Consider the following 18,658-nt stretch of genomic DNA (forward strand, 5'->3'; position numbering starts at 1 on the left):
AACCGAGCGGTCACATCGGTAACCGCGGTTCTATGGATGAGGGTCAGCGCGCCACTGTAAGGGCCAAGTGGCGTGTTGACCCACATGAAATAGAAGAGTAGAATAGCTTAGTTTTGCGATGCATCGTGACCAGAAACCATGTCACTCCATCGGATGCACACACCACATCACTTCCCTTTCTCCAGACCACAGTTTGCAGACGACACTCTCCTTGCTTTGTGAAATGGAATTATCATCCAATAACCTCTTTCAAAGCATCTCAGTGCACTTTTTTTTTTCTCTGAAGAAACACAGTGAACCAAATGGATTGTAAGTCTATGAGAGCAGGCTGGTGGGAATACATGTTTATTCATTATGCTACAGCTCTCTCTCAGGCTCGCTTTCTCTCTCTTTCTCTCTCTCTCTCCTTCTCTCTCTAGTGTCCATCCCACCAACGTTCATTGACCTTCAGACACACCAGTCCAAACCTCATCAAGTTGGAAATCCCAAAACAAAAAATAACAATAAAAATAAAACAAAGGGGAAAGTGGGGGAATATCACAATTTGGGATTAGCTGTCCGTCGACAGATCAACTGAAAACAAACATCTGAAAAACCCCCAAATCTGAGGCAGAAACTTCTTCCAGATGTGAAAACTGAAAAAAAAAGAAGTCCATTTTCCATCTTCTCCTCTACAGGTTTCTTTCCAACACACTTTCCCTCTCCATTCAATCCCTTCACCTTGCGCTGTCCAACCTTCACACGTCCATTCCTTCATCAGTCCGCCCTTCTCTTGTCACTGGCAGAGCTCAACGAGAGTCAACGCTGTCAAATTCTCACCATGTCCAGTGGGAATGTAGATATGAGAAAGTAGTAGAAGTTGTCTGTTTTTATTATTATTTTTTTTTCCATTTCTGTTTTTTTTCCGAAAAGCATGAGAATGCCGGCTGCTGCTGGGTAGTCGCTGTTGCAATTATCTTTTTTTTTTATTATTTCCTGTACAAAGTCCAACCCCAAAGATGAGCTCCATGTGTAATGGCAGTGGTGATATGAGATATCCTCCTCTAGCTGGGATGTTGCGCTGTTGTTATTTTAAGCCTGGAGCACAGGGACAATAGAGAAAAAAATATTAGGAGAAGCATCTATACAGTTTGTAACAATAATAAATGAAGGGTTTCAGTCCAAAATGCAACATCCACCATGAGCTACCAGCTATTGACTTAAATTATACAACATAGTGAGTTTTATTTTCATTTTTCAGAGTAGGAGCCACATTTTTCAAAGGATGGATCTCATTTTGGGATGAAACTCTTCAGCTGTGCTTTTAGATCAGACAGTGAGGTGACACTCGACGCTATCACAGTACTCAACAAATCACATCACTGTCCACATGCTTGAAACATGTCAGCTCAGATGACAAATGGAGGCGAAGGACAGCAAGAGAACAATGCTTAATATGCTGGATGATATGGCACATTTGAATAGCATTTGAATAGTGATCCTGACATTACATGAAGTGACAGTTACTCACCTGATGGTTCCTTCTTACCAGTCTGACTATTAACTGTACCTCCTTTTAGTTTTGAACATTATCCTCCTATGGCAACTAATCACACAAATCATACCGTAGTATCTCTTAAGGTTTTACACATCTTAGGAGCACACAAGAGATCGGAATCACCCTGAGATGCATTTCCTACGATAATGAAATGGATGAAGGTGAAAGAACTGCACTGATGGTCACTGAGGAAGATGAGTGAGGTAAGAAGATGAAGATGAGGAAGCCAGAAAGGTTTGACGAGAGGCCTCTGGCAGGGGACACTGACTGGTGATGAGGAGGGCTACCAGCGGTGCTAAGAGAATAATGACAACTACTGAATCTCACCCAGAGGAGCTAGCAGCCTTGCACCAGTCATGTAGATGAAATGGTGGGTAAACTTGAGAATTCAGTCGGTCACCATAAGGCAAACAGCCACCAAGAAAAATGAAATATGTAAACACTTTTCAGGATATTACTAATGTTTGTGCTCCATTCTTGAAAAAGGTCCTATTTCCATGTGACAAGATTGTTTTTTCTGTACCCTGTAAGATATTTTCATACACGACTAGCTGAATTTATTCCTCCATGTAACTTACATGAAAATATGATCATCTAAATTCTATCAGATTCTACTCACTATAATTTATACCATGAATTTATACAAAAGATTTACACCCACTTAGAGAGGTGGCTCAACTGTTTTACATTTCAATAGGTGTGTAAACTGAATTCAAGCAGGCTTACCCTCCATTACATCTCTGTGTGTGAGTCGATATGTGTGAACGCATACTGTATGGGTTGGTTTCCATCATCGACGCACATCCATTATTTATCTGAAGCGATCTTGCTTTCGCCTAAGGAATGATGTGTATAATGAATGTAGATTGGGAAGAGATTTTGTGTGCGTGTGTGTGTGTGTGTGTGCGCACATCATTTTCTTTTCTCCCCACCGCTTTTCATTAAGGACTAACTGAGTCCCTGGAGGATCCATCTGGAGTGGAGAAGAGTGATTCCCCTTCATCATTTGCCACCAATTTCAGCAAAGACAGTCAGGGGAATCAGCTAGTAAAACTAGGCGTTCATTTAAATCAGACAGGTGGTGTGGAATTGTAAACAGAGACCAAAGCCTGTCTGCTTCCTACATGTATCACAGAGCGGAGAAGTCACTTTGGTTTCCACGATGCCATGCTGATCAGCACGAGTCGGGGAATCAGAACATCACGGCAGCAAAATAATGAGAGGATGAAGCAAAGAAAATTTTGAATATTAATAAGAATATGGCAAATGGAGGGTATTTAAAGGGAAATTCACCCTGTATACTCTCACACTGTGAGATATGATCAATTTGTGACATTCAGTGTATTCCAGGAGTTATTTTGGGTTATAAGTGTTATAATTAACTTTTTTGGTGTACCCACTTTCCCTCAACCTGCCTCATCTAGTGCTACTTCAGTTAGTGATTTCCTCCATTCCCCAGAATGCCTTTTAAATTTTTGAACATCGTAGCTGTGCTGGAAATATCTCACAATACACATACACCACCAAACAAAAAATGGGCCCAGAAATGCAAGGTACATCAGCAATAGCTGAGTTAAAGTGTTTAGCAACTTTTGTGAATTTTTCCTTAAACATAACACAATTGATAATTGTGCTGCAAGAATGTATTATGTGGAAATATATGAATGAAAAGTATGAAAAAATTTGACTTCCAGTGTTATGTGCCAAATAGCAGCAGGACAACATACTGAGACAAGTGAAAAATGAAATATACTAAAAAATGAAATATATGCAGTATGAAATAAGTGATACACTACTATCACTACTACTACTATTGATGCACTAGTACTAATATAATAAGAGATATTGCATAGGCAATATATAAACAAATGAGAGAGAATTTGGGAATATGAGGAAAACAAATATGTAATAGTAATATGGGAATATGGAGGAAACAAATTAATGAGTTTACAGCTTATACAAATGATGTGCAAATCCCATGAAATCCCATCAAGTAATTGAAATATTTTCACTTATATATTTTCCAAATGCAATCACATAGGCTGATCAAATGTGCAGGGAAACAGGGCGACAAGGTGACTTCTCCGCTCTGCAGGCCGGCTGCTCTGGGTGCAGGGTGACAGCAGGCGCGACTGATGCGGCGTGAGGCGGCAAACGGGGAAAAGGCGGCAGAGACGAAACAAACACAGAGGATGAAAGGGACGCTATGATTCAAGCCAAAAGGTGGATGTTGTTGTTTTGGGATTTTATTTAATTTTTTCAGACCTACCATGCATGCATTTAGACCCAGGAGTCAACAGGCTGGGGCTTAACGTCACAAGCGTCCACCAGACTGACCGCAGGCCTGTTACTCCTGATATAGTGTTTCCTATTTGTGTCATTCTGTGGCCACAGGAGGATGGGTTAAAAAAAAAAAAAACAGCAAAACAAAAAGAGGTCAATAACTTCCATAAATACACACGCACGCACACACACACACACACACACACACGCGCACAGACGGGATCAGAGAAGCCAGTGTTAGTTCCTCGCCTTAAGGAAGCTTGGAAAGAAGTCAGAGTGATTACAAAACAGCATACCGAAACATGCAAATGAAAGGGGGGAGAAAGCGGTTTCAGCGGCCAAGTTGCATTCAGAGGTATCAACAGGGTATCAACACCTCCGGGAAGTACAGACAGCAGATTTAGAAGACGGCTTTAAAGTAGAAGGCTAGGAGGCCGGCATATTTCTGACGACGTACTGTAGGCTGCGATTACTCTTGTCAGGGACTTGTCGCCTAAACCTCCGGGAAGCTGGTAAACGTATTTGCCCTTTCAAGACGTGGAGCATCTGCGTAGCTGCGGCTCTAACTGGTTTAGCAATGAACCCAAATGAGGTGAAGAGTTTGGGTTCGACCGATATGAGCTTTTGGAGGCTGATGCTGATATTTTTGAATTAAAGCTGCTGACCGGTGATATTTTCTGCCAAACCGTTATCTTAAAATTTGACCATTTTCATGCCAAAAATGACAAGGATTCAGTGTTTCCCCCAGAAGTTTATTCTTGTCAGGGTGGAAAAGCCTCTGAAACTGCATTTAGACCATCATGGGACACTAAAACTCTCCATTGAAAGTCACACTAATGAAATAATGATATTATCAATAACATATTGACTAGCTGTGGTCAGAGAGGAAGCTCCATCATATTTGAGGTGGATGACAATAACCGGATGATATCCAACTTGAAATAATATGCTAATAAGATAATAAGATACAGTACATAACCAACCGGACACACTTACTGTAGAGAAACACATGCTAAATTGACTTTCCTACTAAAGTACTTTCCTATGATTTTCTAAGCTTTACGGCATTCAGTGTACAGTCGTGTATGGCAAACCCCACCCATCTGGCACCAAGGTAGATTAAAACAAACTATAAAAAAGTACTTGAGAGCATTCGACGCGTGTCAGACATCCTCCGAGGCCGTTCTCCCTCGACTCATTCCGACTGACTGGACAGCCAATCAGCTCGACGATAAACAAACCGGGTGTGAAACGGCCGTACGATCGACGGAGGGCCACTTGATAACGCGGCGGCCCGCTCATCGCCCAGGCGAGGGTCGTCTCCCCGTGGGGCGCTTCTTTTAATCAGTCTCCGATTAATTACTGCACAGCCGCCGAAAGCTTACACTCAGTTATATCTGGCGGGCTCTGAGATCTGAGGCCGTCCGCGGCGTCGAGCTAAAAACATTGACAGAGAACGATGACTTCCAGCCTCTTTAAAGAATCGATAGGATTAAGAGTCTCTAATGAGGGCCGCCATAGACAAATGGGCAAATTGAGAGAGAGAGAGAGAAAGAGAGAAAGAGAGAGAGAACAGATAATAATATTTTAACAAGCCATCATTATTTTATCCGCTATCCCCCTATCTCCCTATGTTGTCTGTAGTGTGTCTCAGTGTGTGTGTGTGTGTGTGGTCTGGCTCTACCTTTAATGGCTCCCGTTCTGTCAGGTCCACTGAGCCGTCTCCGGTCTTGTATTTGCAGTCCTTGTCTCTCTGGTCAATGGTGGAGTAACCGTCTAATGAGGTCAGAGAACAGCGGCATGGTTATTTCCCCTGACAGTCGGCCAAATTCCTCTCAGTCCTTGGTGAAATAGCACTGGCAAATAACGCTTAAAGAGTTTCTTTTAGCCTGCGTGGAGCGACAGATGGGCGGGGTTTACTGCATCGGGACAGTGTCAGGTGAGTTGTCAGTCACAGAAAAGTATACTCAATATACTTTTACATACTTTCCTGTGCTTGTCTAAACTTATATGACACTCATTGTGCAGCAAACCCATCTGGCACCTCGCTAGGGCTAAAAGAAACCAGGCAAGGTATTTGCAAATGGTAATTTTACCCAGTCCTGACAACTGTGTTTGAAAATATACTCATACACATCCAAGTGCAGAGGAAAACCAGGACACAAGATACCCTATGTACAGTACGTGTTCGCCCAGTACCTCCTGCTTTGGATAAGAACCACGAAATTCTGAAAAGCAACCCATTCAGGAATAAAGAATTCTTATATTCTCACTGACATCCACGCATTATTTAAATTATGCAATGCGTTTTCATCGTAATAGGGTTTGAAGTTTCGAGGGCCCAAGGGTCATGAAATTCACTCCTAAATAATAACATACATACACACATACATAACATAAATAATCATGTAAACTGCAAAAATAAGAAAAAGAAGAATGTCAAAGTTGCAGTTCTAGTTTTTTTTTTTTTTTTCAACGACAGCAGCGATATTTACTTTGAAAGCACAAGCACCGCAGAGGAAATCTCCTCTCTGATATATTATGCATGTATTTATTATGCAGTAAACCGGAGAACCGCCCACATCAGCTTCTAATCAAGGCCCAGCTTTGCACAAACATCTTGTCAAGAGAGGGGTCTTGCATACAGCATCAAAAGAGCGTTGTGTCTGAAAACTCATTCCGACGCCATCAGAGAAAAATATCTCGGCAATGGTGGAAGAGCCGCTAGAGGAAAAGTAGAATAAAGGATGATGCTATTGGACACCGGAGAGAGATCAGCACGGAGCTGATAGCTCCTCTGTGGCGACTGTCATGCAGACTGGCTCTTACCTGGCCCCAGCTCATCCATAGGTATCATATCACCACTGCCACATTTCCTGGTGCCTGAAACGCATTCATAGGCCATTTGTACAAAAGCAGCACACACACAATATTGAGTCATTGAGCCAAAATGCTGCCAATTTTCAGGGTAATGGTTCTCAGCCAGTGCTTGGATAATGCAAACTGAGAGCGGGCGGGAATGACAGCCGCGAATCATGTGCATGTATGGTTGCAAAAAAAAATTTAAAAAGTCACAAGGTCAGATAACCAGGACATCAAAATCGCTGCTATGCTATCGACTCCTCTGTCGATGAGATGTTTGCTGTTGGGCCAATGCACTGTACCAGTCAACCCCCTACATGTACTGCTGCTGTTATGGAAAACCTTGTTATTCCAGTTTTGGTAATTGTCCATAGTTGGAGGAATTTTCATGATCCTTGGGCCTATGAAATCCATTCAAAATGATTCACCAATGACAAAATAAAAAGAAAAGCATGGTCCCCCATCTTAAAATAAAGCTGTTTGTCTAAATTCCTTAAAAGTATTCCATATAGGAGTTTTTGAGGATATCGCTTTAGATCTTCAGTATAGTTTGCTTTATTTGCGACCCGTCCAAACGGTGTTATCATGACATACCAGGTACCACAGGTTCACCACACAGCAGATGAGAGTAGCAATGTGGCGAGCACAGCGCTTCAATATAGCCATGAATGGAAAGAAAGTGGTCAGAGTGTCTCACACCCACACGCACACACACACACACACACTGACTGACCTTGGTTCTTCTCCATCAGGGGTAGAGTGGTGTCGTCGTAGCCTGGCTTGCCGTTCTTGGCTGCTTTAGGGGTGGCTGTCACCGTGGGCTGCGAGGAGAGGGGAGGAGAGGAGAGGAGAGGAGAGGAGAGGAGAGGAGAGGAAACATCTTATTGTCACATTACTGCTAAATGATCCTGCATGTGAGAGGGAAGCTATAGATTTGCTGCCTTCAAGTGCTCCTTGTAAGCTCCTACTTTCCGAGTTCAAGAGTCACAAAAATACGACTTGCCGTGCAATCGAGTGCTTCTGGCCAGAAATAATAAAAAAACAAGCACGCACAGAGCTACTTTGTGCTGTAGAGGTAGAATTAAGGGGGGAAAATGCACATTATGTATGTCATTGATTGTTAGAATTGATTTATTAACAACAAAAATGTGTGTGCTGATATGACTTCCAAGCTCTCCTAAATGCCACATCTTGGCAACTCGACACTCGGCAAACAAACTCAGCAAGAGAAAAACCTGTCTTCCCCAGTCGTATTCACCACTGTGTTGGGTCGATCATGTACACTCAACTCGTGATTGTGACATTTCCGACAGCATTTGAAAGCATCAACACAGCACATCCAGGTCCTCTTGCGATTTTTTTGTGTTTTTTCCAATACACTTTCCAATTGCCTAGGATCCCGGTCATAAATATTTGCAGGTCAAAGTTTTCATGTTGCACCGTAACTTCTCAAAGGCCTGCTGTACTGTGCTGTGCTGTACCTGGAAGTGGCTCTTGTTCCAGCCGTCCTTGGTCAAGGCGTTCCTCAGGTCCTTGTAGCTCCACACCGTCTGCAGCACGTGGGACGCCGCCTTGGTTTCGCGAGCCGATTGGCTGCGGAGCCACATCAAGGAGAAAAGTAAATGAAGAAATAACCAGAGCAATTAAAGTCAGAACTCCCCCACCCCCCCACAAAAAAAACAGTTATGGCTGGCAGTAACAGCTCGCTCCTGCTGCAATCAATCTCTTTATTCAAAGACATCGAGTCCCCTGAGTGGCTGCAGGGTCTACTTTTTAATTCATAGCCAGACGAAGCGCGCATTTCCTTTCATTAGCTACCTCTGAGCCACTGGTATTAATTACAGTTGGGGGTGGGGGGGGCTCTCACTTCAAAGAACGCCAATCTCAGGGGGCGAGCGAAAACATAACTATTTGGTCTTTGAATGAACTATGTGTATTAATGCGAGCGACGGCGACTCTTCATGTGATCAATACTTCGCCACGCGACGGCGAGGCTTTGAACAGCGCTCTTGATCTTAAATGAAAACGGCGGTGGAGACACACTTCATGTTGATATGGTTATGGAGTGCGCTATTTCACTAAAGCCAAACATGATGGCCGGCAATTTGAGACACCTCTTGAAACTTCTGCCTTGATATCTGCTCGTTTCCACGATCGGTTTGTTGAGCAGGACGCGTTCCAACATTAGAGGAACGACGTCTCATTGACCGGCTTCTGAGGTAAGAGTAGCGCTCCATGACAATGCCCTCCAGTTGTAAAAGCCCGTTAATTAATGTGCGGCGGGTAGTGGGGTCTGTGTGGGCTCAGGCTTGTTAGAATATAGCGGAGCGCCAGCCAAGCCGGGGCCATTAGAGACGCATTAGAATATCCTCCGTGAATGCTAATACACAGGATCATGATGCAAATTGCATTCAAGGTCGTAATTATTGCATGTATAATGGCTATGTGGTACAGTATATACCGCCAGCCATGGAGTGGTTTACACAGAATATGAACACATACTGTACAGTCTTGTTAAGTGTGCTGTCGAAGCAAACTGCCAGACCTATAAGATTCCACATCATAACATATAGACTACATATAGATTTAAACCCTGGGCATGCAATATATACTGTATATAAACAGTCCCTTACCTGGTCCTGTTGATGGCCACCAGCTTCTCGATGGCCTGGGCCTGGATGAGGGATCGGGCGTTTTCGGAGCTGTCGGTGACGATCTCGTGGATGGTGTTGAGGATGGCGACCACGGTGTCCTCCTCCAGGTTCTTGGCGGGCCGCTGCTGGCCGCTGGGCAGGTTGCTCACCAGGTCCCGCATGGCGTAACTTCCTACAGGGGGGAAAGAGGGTTACGTGTTTTTATGAGGTGTAACAAGTTATGGTGGTTGAATTGTAAGGTTCCGTCTAACATTTTGGTCAAAAAATGAGATATTCCTAGCATGTACGCTGCCAAAAATGTCGATCATAACAAGTCATTCCAGTACTGAGTCTTAAAATGTAGTTGAAGTGAACAAAATATGCCAGTCGGGTGAGATTATTTCACTTACAGTACAGTTTTCCCAGTTTCAAGAACTTCCCAGAAGCAAACGACAATATCTTGAAACAAGGCAGAATAAGGCAGCCTACTCCATCAGTATCAAGAAAATTCTTGAAACAAGTTGATTTGCATTAGAAACAAGTGGAAATATCTCAACCTAGTGGCAAGATTTTTTACTTGTTTATTACTTAAGATGGATATTTTTGCAATGTCGATCTATAAGCAAGTCTTTAAATGTGAGTACATATTTTGGATCTCTTATCTCTAGGTGGGTTAGTGTTTGTACCGATCAGGTCCTTGTTGCGGCGGTCGATGGAGAGGTTGCGCAGGGCGATGGCCACGGCTCGCACCACCTTGTCGGAGTCCGAGCGCAGCAGCTCCACCAGGATGGGGAGACCTTTCTCTTTGCGCACCGTGGCTCGAATGTAGTTGGACCACTGGAGGGCAGACGGAGGGCATGGATGGATTTAGTCATTTAACCTATAACCTCTGGGGGGAGGTTGATGGAGCGCACGTCGTCAGCAACACCCTGTTTGACATTCACACAGTGTGACACGCTCACGCCTGGGAGCTGCCCAGTACAGCCACGGTCTTTACTTTTGGCCGCTGGGAGAGCTCCACTGGAGCGGTCGGGGTCACCTCTACATTAGCTGTCGAGGGAGGTGAGGTGCATATTTCGATGTATGCTTCCATGCACATGCACAGACACACACACTCACTCATCCAGTCACTACCAGACAGCAAAGCACCAGCAGAGCCGACAGCAGCTCCTTGGACTTGACTAATTCACAACATTACGCAGTGGGGCTCTGAATGGACATGTGATGTAATTTGTCTCAATTTAAACATCAATGGATTCCTCTCCTCATTTTTTGTAACACAAAACATTAAGTTTGACATAAAAGGGCTTCTCTGCTAAGCAATGGTACCCCCAGAGATGTAATTAAGCAGAGGACAGGCACAGCTAAACCACCGGGTGGCAGTAGTAAGCCTTGAGAAACAGCTTAAATCCAGTGGTAAAGAAGTAAGTAGTAGCAAAGAAAGAGGAGGATTTAAAGGAAGCAGCCCAGATATCCTCCTTGGGAGCAGGGACATGCTCTGCCCAGCTACCAGATGCAGTAGTGTGCTGGGTTAGCAGCCCCCACAAGCCCCTGAGCCTGGCCGGCCATTCTCATCAGCTTCAGCGGAGAAAAAAAACACACATACACCAAAGAAAAGAAGGATTTCTTCTCAAAACGGCAACCTTAGCTAAAAATCACTACTATTGAATTATTCAAAACACTATAAATGTGAGACTCGGCGCTGGCTTTTCCAATTAACTACACTGATACAGGCTAAATTTAAAAATACAGAGCAAATAAAGGCATCTACCATGCTAATTTATGTAACTAAAAAAAGCCAAAGCCAAAGAATTCAGGTTGTTTCCCCACCTCTGGAGAGCCGCGAACAGGCAGAGGGGAACAGCCAGGAAGGTGTCAGTGCTGCTGATGAATGCAGAGCGCTGAAGGACATGTTTGCAGTGTGACACATGGGTGTTAAAAAAAAAACAGGGAATCACGCTCGCACTACCATGATAATGCCGCCGCGGGCCGAATATAGCCGGCGTGGTGAAAAATATGGTAAGTGACCGTTTGTGCCGGGGGTGCTGTGCGTGAACCAGCACCTGACAAGAACCATCCCCTGCTGATAATCCACTGCTGCCTGCAGCCAAACAGCCTCTCTGCAGCTCAGCAGCAGCAATAATTGGAATCAACGGCTGATCCTTCCTGACCATAGAGGCTCAAATGACTTATCATCCGTCATCAAAAGCAACTACCAGAAAATGCGATCTTATTCATCCAACCTTTACTTAACCAAGTAGCCCCACTGCGATAAAAAGTCTCTTTATCGGGACAGACTTGGCCAGGAAAGCAATCAATGACCCACTTGTCGTGTGTCCAGATTGCGGCTTGATAGGATTTGGCTGGATTACATTTACAACTAACATTACAATTTGTCTCTGGTATTCACACTGAAATTGGATTTCTCTTTCACCCACCAAAATTGCAGACCGCTGCGCACGTCACCTCCTCTTGTAACGTTTGTGTCCTTTAAATTTGGCAGTAAACATGTTGCCTTGCTTGTTCCCCATACACAAGCATCCTGACAATCCATTTTTGACAAGTATGTTACTATAGGCACAATGCATTTACACTTTGTTGTTAATGTGGTTAAATGCATCCCTGACCACCTCTGGAAGTGGTTTGGGTGATTTTAGATTTTTGCATTTTTGCTTGAATATAATCACCCAGGATGCATGTTACTCTAAGAGTCAGTGACAAGCGCAGGAGTTGCAGACACGCAAGAACAAAATACAAAAATCACATAGAAGTAAAGTGTCTACCTGCTGTCCCCTCCCCAACCCAGGACTCACAGTCCACTGTCCGGCGCTGAGGTTCTGCAGGGCCCCGGCGGCGGCCTCCAGGGTGTTGTAGTTCTGGCTCTCCGTCAGCAGAGACAGGTAGAGCCTCACCACCTCCGGCTGATACAGCAGCTCAAAGCCTGCAGGGAAACACACAGAGAAACACACACACACACCCGCCGGTTAGACTCCCTGGCAAGACAGACAGGCCAATTAGGCCGTGTGAAGCTGCCGCCAGTACAGTACTGAGGTTCATCTCAGACCATAGGGAGGGTTCTCTGGAACAGGGAAAAAGAAGCCCCAGTTTACCATATTATAGACAACTTCTCAAAATCCTACAAAATTTAGATTGCATTTCTCTTGCCTATGACTAGCATGTCCTTGTGGCATAAGTCTTTAATTGGAGAGGGCTAAGAAATAAAAAAAAAACACCTACAAGTATCAGTCGATGTCTTCATCAGGGTGTTGGCACCCGAGGAACATAACACCCAGATGAAGGCATAGGCCGATAGGTATTTTTAAATGTCTCAGCACTCTCCAAGTAAAGGCTCCTCAACTTTCAAACCCACATGAGAGGCTGAACATGGACTTTTTTTATGCCACGAGAATATATTAGCGGCTACAGTATTTCCGCTTCTTACTTTCCAGCTCAAATCCTGGCCTCCGAGAGCACCTGTGGTTGTTTGGGGATACTTGAACCCGCCCTTGGTATCTTTCCTCTTAGAAATATTACGGCATTATGGTTGGAAATACTTCAATATTATAACCAAGGAGGGAGGGAGGGGGGGGTAGGAGCAGCCATCGATCCGACGGGCCCTGACTAAAAGCAGAGTATTTGAGAGGGAGGTTTATCTCTCTCGCCCCATAACACATTCCACAACAGTCAATCATTAGGCCTCCCTCTGATGGAAGCGTAATTACATTATCAGCTATTAGATAGTGCAGGCAGAGGGAGAGCCGGAGACGTATCGAATCACATCAAATCAAATTTATTTATCTAGGGTTTTTTTTTTTCCTTTACAATCAGGTTAGTTGCAAAGTGCTTTACAAAGGATCAACAAGACACAAACAATCCAATTAAAAGCCAGAGAAAATCAAACAAAGGTCGTCCTTAGTTGTGTTTTCACATCTCTGGAGGGAATCACCTCTCACATTTTACATGGTGCAACACAGCACAGCCCAGGGAGAAATGTCTTCAGATTTCTCTGGCTCAAACAATTCATCGGTATTTCAGTGCTCCTGCAGGCGAACTCTGACACACACACTCACTCTCTTGAAGCCCCAATCCAGGGTTTATTTGACTGTATAAATTGATGTATTCAAATAAAATCTTAAGGTGTTTGGTTTATATGTGGAAAATGTGCAACCACAAACCACTGTAACTCAAAATACAGCTCTGCTTCACTTGAGTAATAAGGATTTAGTGTATATTACCAATGTAAACAAACCTTTTCCAGCTTAACAATGCATGTAAAAGTCATGTTTTGCTGGAACAAGTGGGAAAAAAAACGTCTTCAATCGAAAGAATCGAGATATAAACAAAGCCAGGAGTGAGGCGATGGTGTTTCAACAGGGTGCCACATTCTGCAATTACAGACCGAGGCTTTAACTGACAGTTTGGATCACAACTTCGCTGACGCTTTGAAACTGGTGGCTAAAATCGTCTTTCACAGAAATACCGTTCCACCGACAGCTTCCTTTCCTCTACAAAAGCACACAAGCAATTTCAAATCCTTCTCTTCCTCGAGGCTCAAATTAAAGAAAATAACCCTCTGTTCTTCCCATGTTATCCGAGGCCAAGTATTTCCAAGGTTCTATTTGAAAACCCCTGTATTATGTGGGCAGGGATATATAGGAACCTTATTTGATTGATGCTCAAAGGCTGACAGGGCCCTCGGTAAATTTTTTTCGAGGAATGGAAAAAGAGGATTCTGTTGTAATATGAGTGAAAGTCGGGTCTGATGAAGGCAAGAAACAAAACCCTTAAGAGGGCATTTTAAAGGTAACATCTCCTTTCTGTTTATTGATATACTCTTCAGTTGAAGGAAAGAAAGCAATAAGGGAGGAAAGACTGGCATTTTTGCTCTAGAGAGCCACAACAGCATGACCGATATCTGTCCCCCGGAAACACACACACATTAAACTGACATTTTTGCCTCTAAATCCACATCTCACACCCATAATTTACAGAGCGGAAGCTAAGGATCGGCCGCACTCTGTCCGAGATCGCCAGATTCAGACGCAGCAACGTAGCTGTTAACACTCCAAACCGCCGTTTTCATCCCTGTGGCTTTTTTTCCCCCTCCGAGATCATTCAAGCCCGCGTGCGGGAGGGGGTTGCCAGTTTGGGAGGACGCTAGGTGCCGCTGAGACTTCCTGAGCTTTTTTCCCCGAAGAGGCAGCGACTCGCGGCCGTAACCGTGCGCCAAAAACATGAATCACATCGACGGTTCTCCTCCGGGGCTCAGCGGCGGGGCAGAGAGTCTGCGAACCAGACACGCTGCAGCATTCTGCACGCTCCTCATATTTCTGGGCCTACTGGGTGCACACTCAGCAAACTGGAGCCCATGTTGCAGGCAGGCCTGTTGACAGACACTTCATCTCTCTCCGCACAAAATGTCAGCCATGTCGAACCTTTGTTGCCAAGCTCGCTTCGACTCCTAGACCTTTTATAACAGCGTTTCTTTTTTTTTTTTTTTACAATATAATCTGCAAATCCACATTTCCTCCATCTTGTAATTCCTGGGGTTTCGGTCGAGCTACCAGCTGAATCCAGTTATGAAATTGGCGTTTCTCAAATGAGGGACTCGAGACAAAATAGTGCTTTTCAACAAAGAGGAAAATCGAGGGAAATTCACTGGGCCTTTAAACTAATTCCTTTATCCTTTGTGGAATTTCCCGCTGTCGAGCCAGGGAGTATCTCTGCCAAAGCTCTCACACGGTGTCCTCAGCTGGGGCTTAATGTCAGCACGAGCGGCCTTAGGTCTCTCCTTATAGCGCCGGCCAGGTCCGGCTCTGCTGGCAGCCGCACAGTGTTGTTGTCATCAGGCGGCTCCCGCTCGCCTTTTAGCCTGCTAGCTGTCAGGTTGTTAGGCGCAATTACGATTCAGAGGGAGTGACGGGCTGTTGGTGTGACGTGACCTTGGCTTCGCCGTAAGCCACACACAGCCCTCCGTTCTCCCGCAGACCGCAAACATTATGAGATTATTAGATACGGATAAATCATCTATGCTTGCACAAAGACCTACAGTATGTGGGTAAGAAGCAGCGTACAACATACACACACAACGCGCACACACTCCCAGCAGGCTGAGCCGTTTCTATTTCCCCTGCTTGTGTGTTGGCGTGGCAAACACAACACACACAAATGTAGCCTCCTTAGAAGACTGAGGGACACACACACAGATATCGTCTCAGATTTTACCCCTACACACACACACACACACACACACAGGCCCAGCAAGCCCGGCAGTTCTAAGCTCATTCCTAAATGAGGTGAGAGGGGAGGAGCGGCAGGTTATTTTTCAAAGCGAAAGAGACGATGGTGACAAACTCCCTGGCTGGAGGCGAAGCTCAATTAGCGACTGGGCGCCGGGGAAGAAGGGGCTTTGTGGCGCCGCGGTGCATGAAAACTAGGTTAGGAACAAAGTTAAGTTGAAGTGATTGAGTGATGCGCGGCGCCGAGCGACCGGCTCATCCATTCCCTATCACATTAATTGGGTTCAAGTGGCTTCACTATTGGCTGCAATTAAAGCCAAGGTGTAGCGGTGTGACAGGCTGGGAAATGATAATGGATTAACTGATGGGAGAGGAAGGCACACACACACACACATGTGAACATACTGAAGACTCTTTTCTCTCAGACTGACACACACACACATGCAAACAAACACCTCACTGACTCACTGATTCTCCCAGCCATCTGCCTTCCTCTAGGGTAGTTGGCTTCATTCAAGCAGAACTGGATACACACCTCCGCAAACACCTCACACACACACACACACACGTACACAAACACACCGAGCCCTAGCTCTGGCCTGTCAAAAAGAGATGTTCATCGATCCAATCTGAGTACAATGCGTACAGGTCTCTTTCAGCCTCTACACCGGCACTCCGCTACGTTTATTTACTGCTACATATCCGACACACTTACAGCACACTGCACTTCCATCGAATCAGGAGTACATGATAGCATATCACTTTCCACAAGTCATGGGGGAGTTTTCCGGCGCTGCGGAAAGACCAGAGAGAGAGACTGGAGAGAGAAAGACAAAGAGAGGGAGAGGCGGAGAGACAGAAAAGGAGGAGACAGAGGAACAAAAGTTACGAAAATCCCTCCCTAACTCTTGCTCTTGTTTTATTTCTTTTCCCAGCACTTTATGGCACTGACCCTTTGACCTTTGAACTCCTGAGTTTTGGTTGCTTGTAATGCGTCAGCTAAAGGCCTAAAATGTAAATATGTAAAAGAGAAACAGAAGAAGATAGTGCAAGAAAGCGAGAGAAAAAAAGAGAGAGGGAGATACAGAGCAGGACTCGACCACAGGGTCACATTCTCTCTCTCTGTGAAACACCGCAGAAATAAATGAGGCCGTCCCAGCGGGGGAATCTCAAGTCGTCGTGTCTCGAGTCTCATTCCACATCTGAAACTCATGTTTGACTGCACGTCTGCACATGTTTAACCCCAGCGAGCCCCCTTGTTTTATTTAAGTGTGTTTTTATAGAAGTACACGCGGGCACATGGGAGAGAGCGGCACAGAGCTAATGAAGACTTTGGCAGGGCAGAGCCACAGCGGGGGCAACGGCTAAAACGGCACATCATTAAAAGTGGTACGCCACCGGAACAGTAATGGCCACGACTGGCCGGGGTTCATTAAAAACCAAAAAAGGTGAGCAATGGTGCGGCGTACACAAAACTAAAACAACAAGTAAATTGGCAAAGCTCGCTGGGGCTTGAGAGATGCCGTCTGCGGTTCAGTCCAGGCTTGAGTCACACAGCATTTGCAAATAATTCCTAGTATTTATTTATTCTGCTCAGAGCACCACATGGATGGAGTTTAACATATCAGAACAATGTAGATCCAGACCCCTTTTACACCTGGTATTAACATGCATCCTGAGTGATCAGAATGTAATTGGATAGAGCAAAAATGCATAAAATTCAGGTGTAATAACTACATAAACAGAACTAAACTTTAGTGTATGGTTCAACCAGGAAACGCACCCAAATGAAAATGGATGTTGAAAATGGATGGTCAGAAAACAAGGTGATTACTCTCAGTTTTAAAGGATGTAAATATTGCTACAGGAAGGATGAGCACTGCAATCTGTGTATTGGCATAGGAACAAGAAATTTGACTTCAATTTGTATACCGGAGATGCATTTTAATGCCAGGTGTAAATGTAATCAGGTCCGGATACGAGATGCATGTTAATACCGAGTTTTCAATCACAGAGAAGTAGACTGAATTGACTTTCAAATAGTCTTTCTGCCGCTCGTTGTCTTGTCCGTTGTGGCAAACCGCTCTGACAATCTGGTACTCCAAGCAGCGTTACACTAACAACAAAAACAAAACATTGTTTTTTTGCAAAGAACTATTTGACCAATGTCTGACTCAGTTGATTTGACAAGCAAGCGTCCTCGCTTTGAGCCGAGGGGAGAACATGTGAACGAGGCTCGCGTTCCCCTTTCTCTCCGCAGCCCCCGCTCCCCTCCCTCCCTCCATCCCTCCCTCCCGCAAGACTCGGAGCCAACTGGAGCCAAAACAGAGTGCACCGCCAGGCTGCAAAGGCTGTTCACCCCCCAGTCACCCCTTCAGACAAACGGGGGTCCGGGAGTCAAAGCTTCATTTTCTCCTCTCGTACTCGGTTTGGCCCCGGCCCGTAGATTGGCATCTCTCTCCGGGCGGCCCCGGGGCACCGCGCATTAGCATACCCGCACGGCGGTCGCCGCTATTTTGTTGGAAGTTGACAGAGGGAAGCAGAAGGTGGCAACGGGCCCATCTCTTGGACAGCTACCCATCAGCTACGGGCCACAAAGATGTCCTGGTGTGATTGGTGGGAGGGGAGGGGGGAGGTTGATGCAGCGAAGGGAGAGAGAGAGAGGAGGTGGGGAGAGAGACAGAGTGCTGGGGTAGACCGAAAGGGAGCTGATACGGCTGTAACAAGGCAAAACATGCAGGATGCACGATCCTCTCCCTCTCTCTCTCTCTCTCCTATCCTTGCCATTTCACCGCAGGGGTCCCGCCTCAGCACTACCAAAAGCCTGCTACATGAAAGCCCCTTTTTCCTACCATTCAGCACAATAAGGGCCTTTTCAGCAGCCCACTGCTGCAATGACAGGGGAGCACTTCCTATTTCCCGTGCTGCTCGGCCGGCGCGGTCCTGCTGTGGGCTTTCAGAGCGGAGAGGACACATCATCACCGGTAGGAGAAAGGACGCCGACTCACTGACGCCTCGAACGTCCAAACCCTCCCCTCCCCTCCGCGCTCCATCTCTCGACAACCCCTGAACTCTGGACCAAAACACGGAGCCGCTGGTTCTCT

The 18,658-nt window shown here is 45.3% G+C and overlaps 1 protein-coding gene across 1 annotated transcript in view; it reads right to left on the reverse strand.

Moving 5' to 3' along the window:
• Nucleotides 1-3,817: 3,817 nt before the first annotated feature.
• The window catches only part of arvcfb (ARVCF delta catenin family member b), a 70,183-nt gene continuing 55,342 nt past the window's right edge, over nt 3,818-18,658 (reverse strand). Inside the window, exons 8-15 of the mRNA XM_071525666.1 lie at nt 12,129-12,256; nt 10,002-10,152; nt 9,316-9,508; nt 8,164-8,275; nt 7,416-7,503; nt 6,650-6,703; nt 5,505-5,596; nt 3,818-3,919 (exon numbers count right to left, since the gene is read on the reverse strand). Of these exons, the coding sequence (XP_071381767.1) occupies nt 3,818-3,919; nt 5,505-5,596; nt 6,650-6,703; nt 7,416-7,503; nt 8,164-8,275; nt 9,316-9,508; nt 10,002-10,152; nt 12,129-12,256 (920 nt within the window). The remainder of the gene's footprint in view (nt 3,920-5,504; nt 5,597-6,649; nt 6,704-7,415; nt 7,504-8,163; nt 8,276-9,315; nt 9,509-10,001; nt 10,153-12,128; nt 12,257-18,658) is intronic.

This window comes from Centroberyx affinis, unplaced genomic scaffold (assembly GCF_046629955.1).
Source record: "Centroberyx affinis isolate AG114_WGS23_722 - 3 ecotype Tasmania unplaced genomic scaffold, CSIRO-AGI_Caff_v1 ptg001323l_1, whole genome shotgun sequence".
Taxonomy (NCBI): Eukaryota; Metazoa; Chordata; class Actinopteri; order Beryciformes; family Berycidae; genus Centroberyx; species Centroberyx affinis.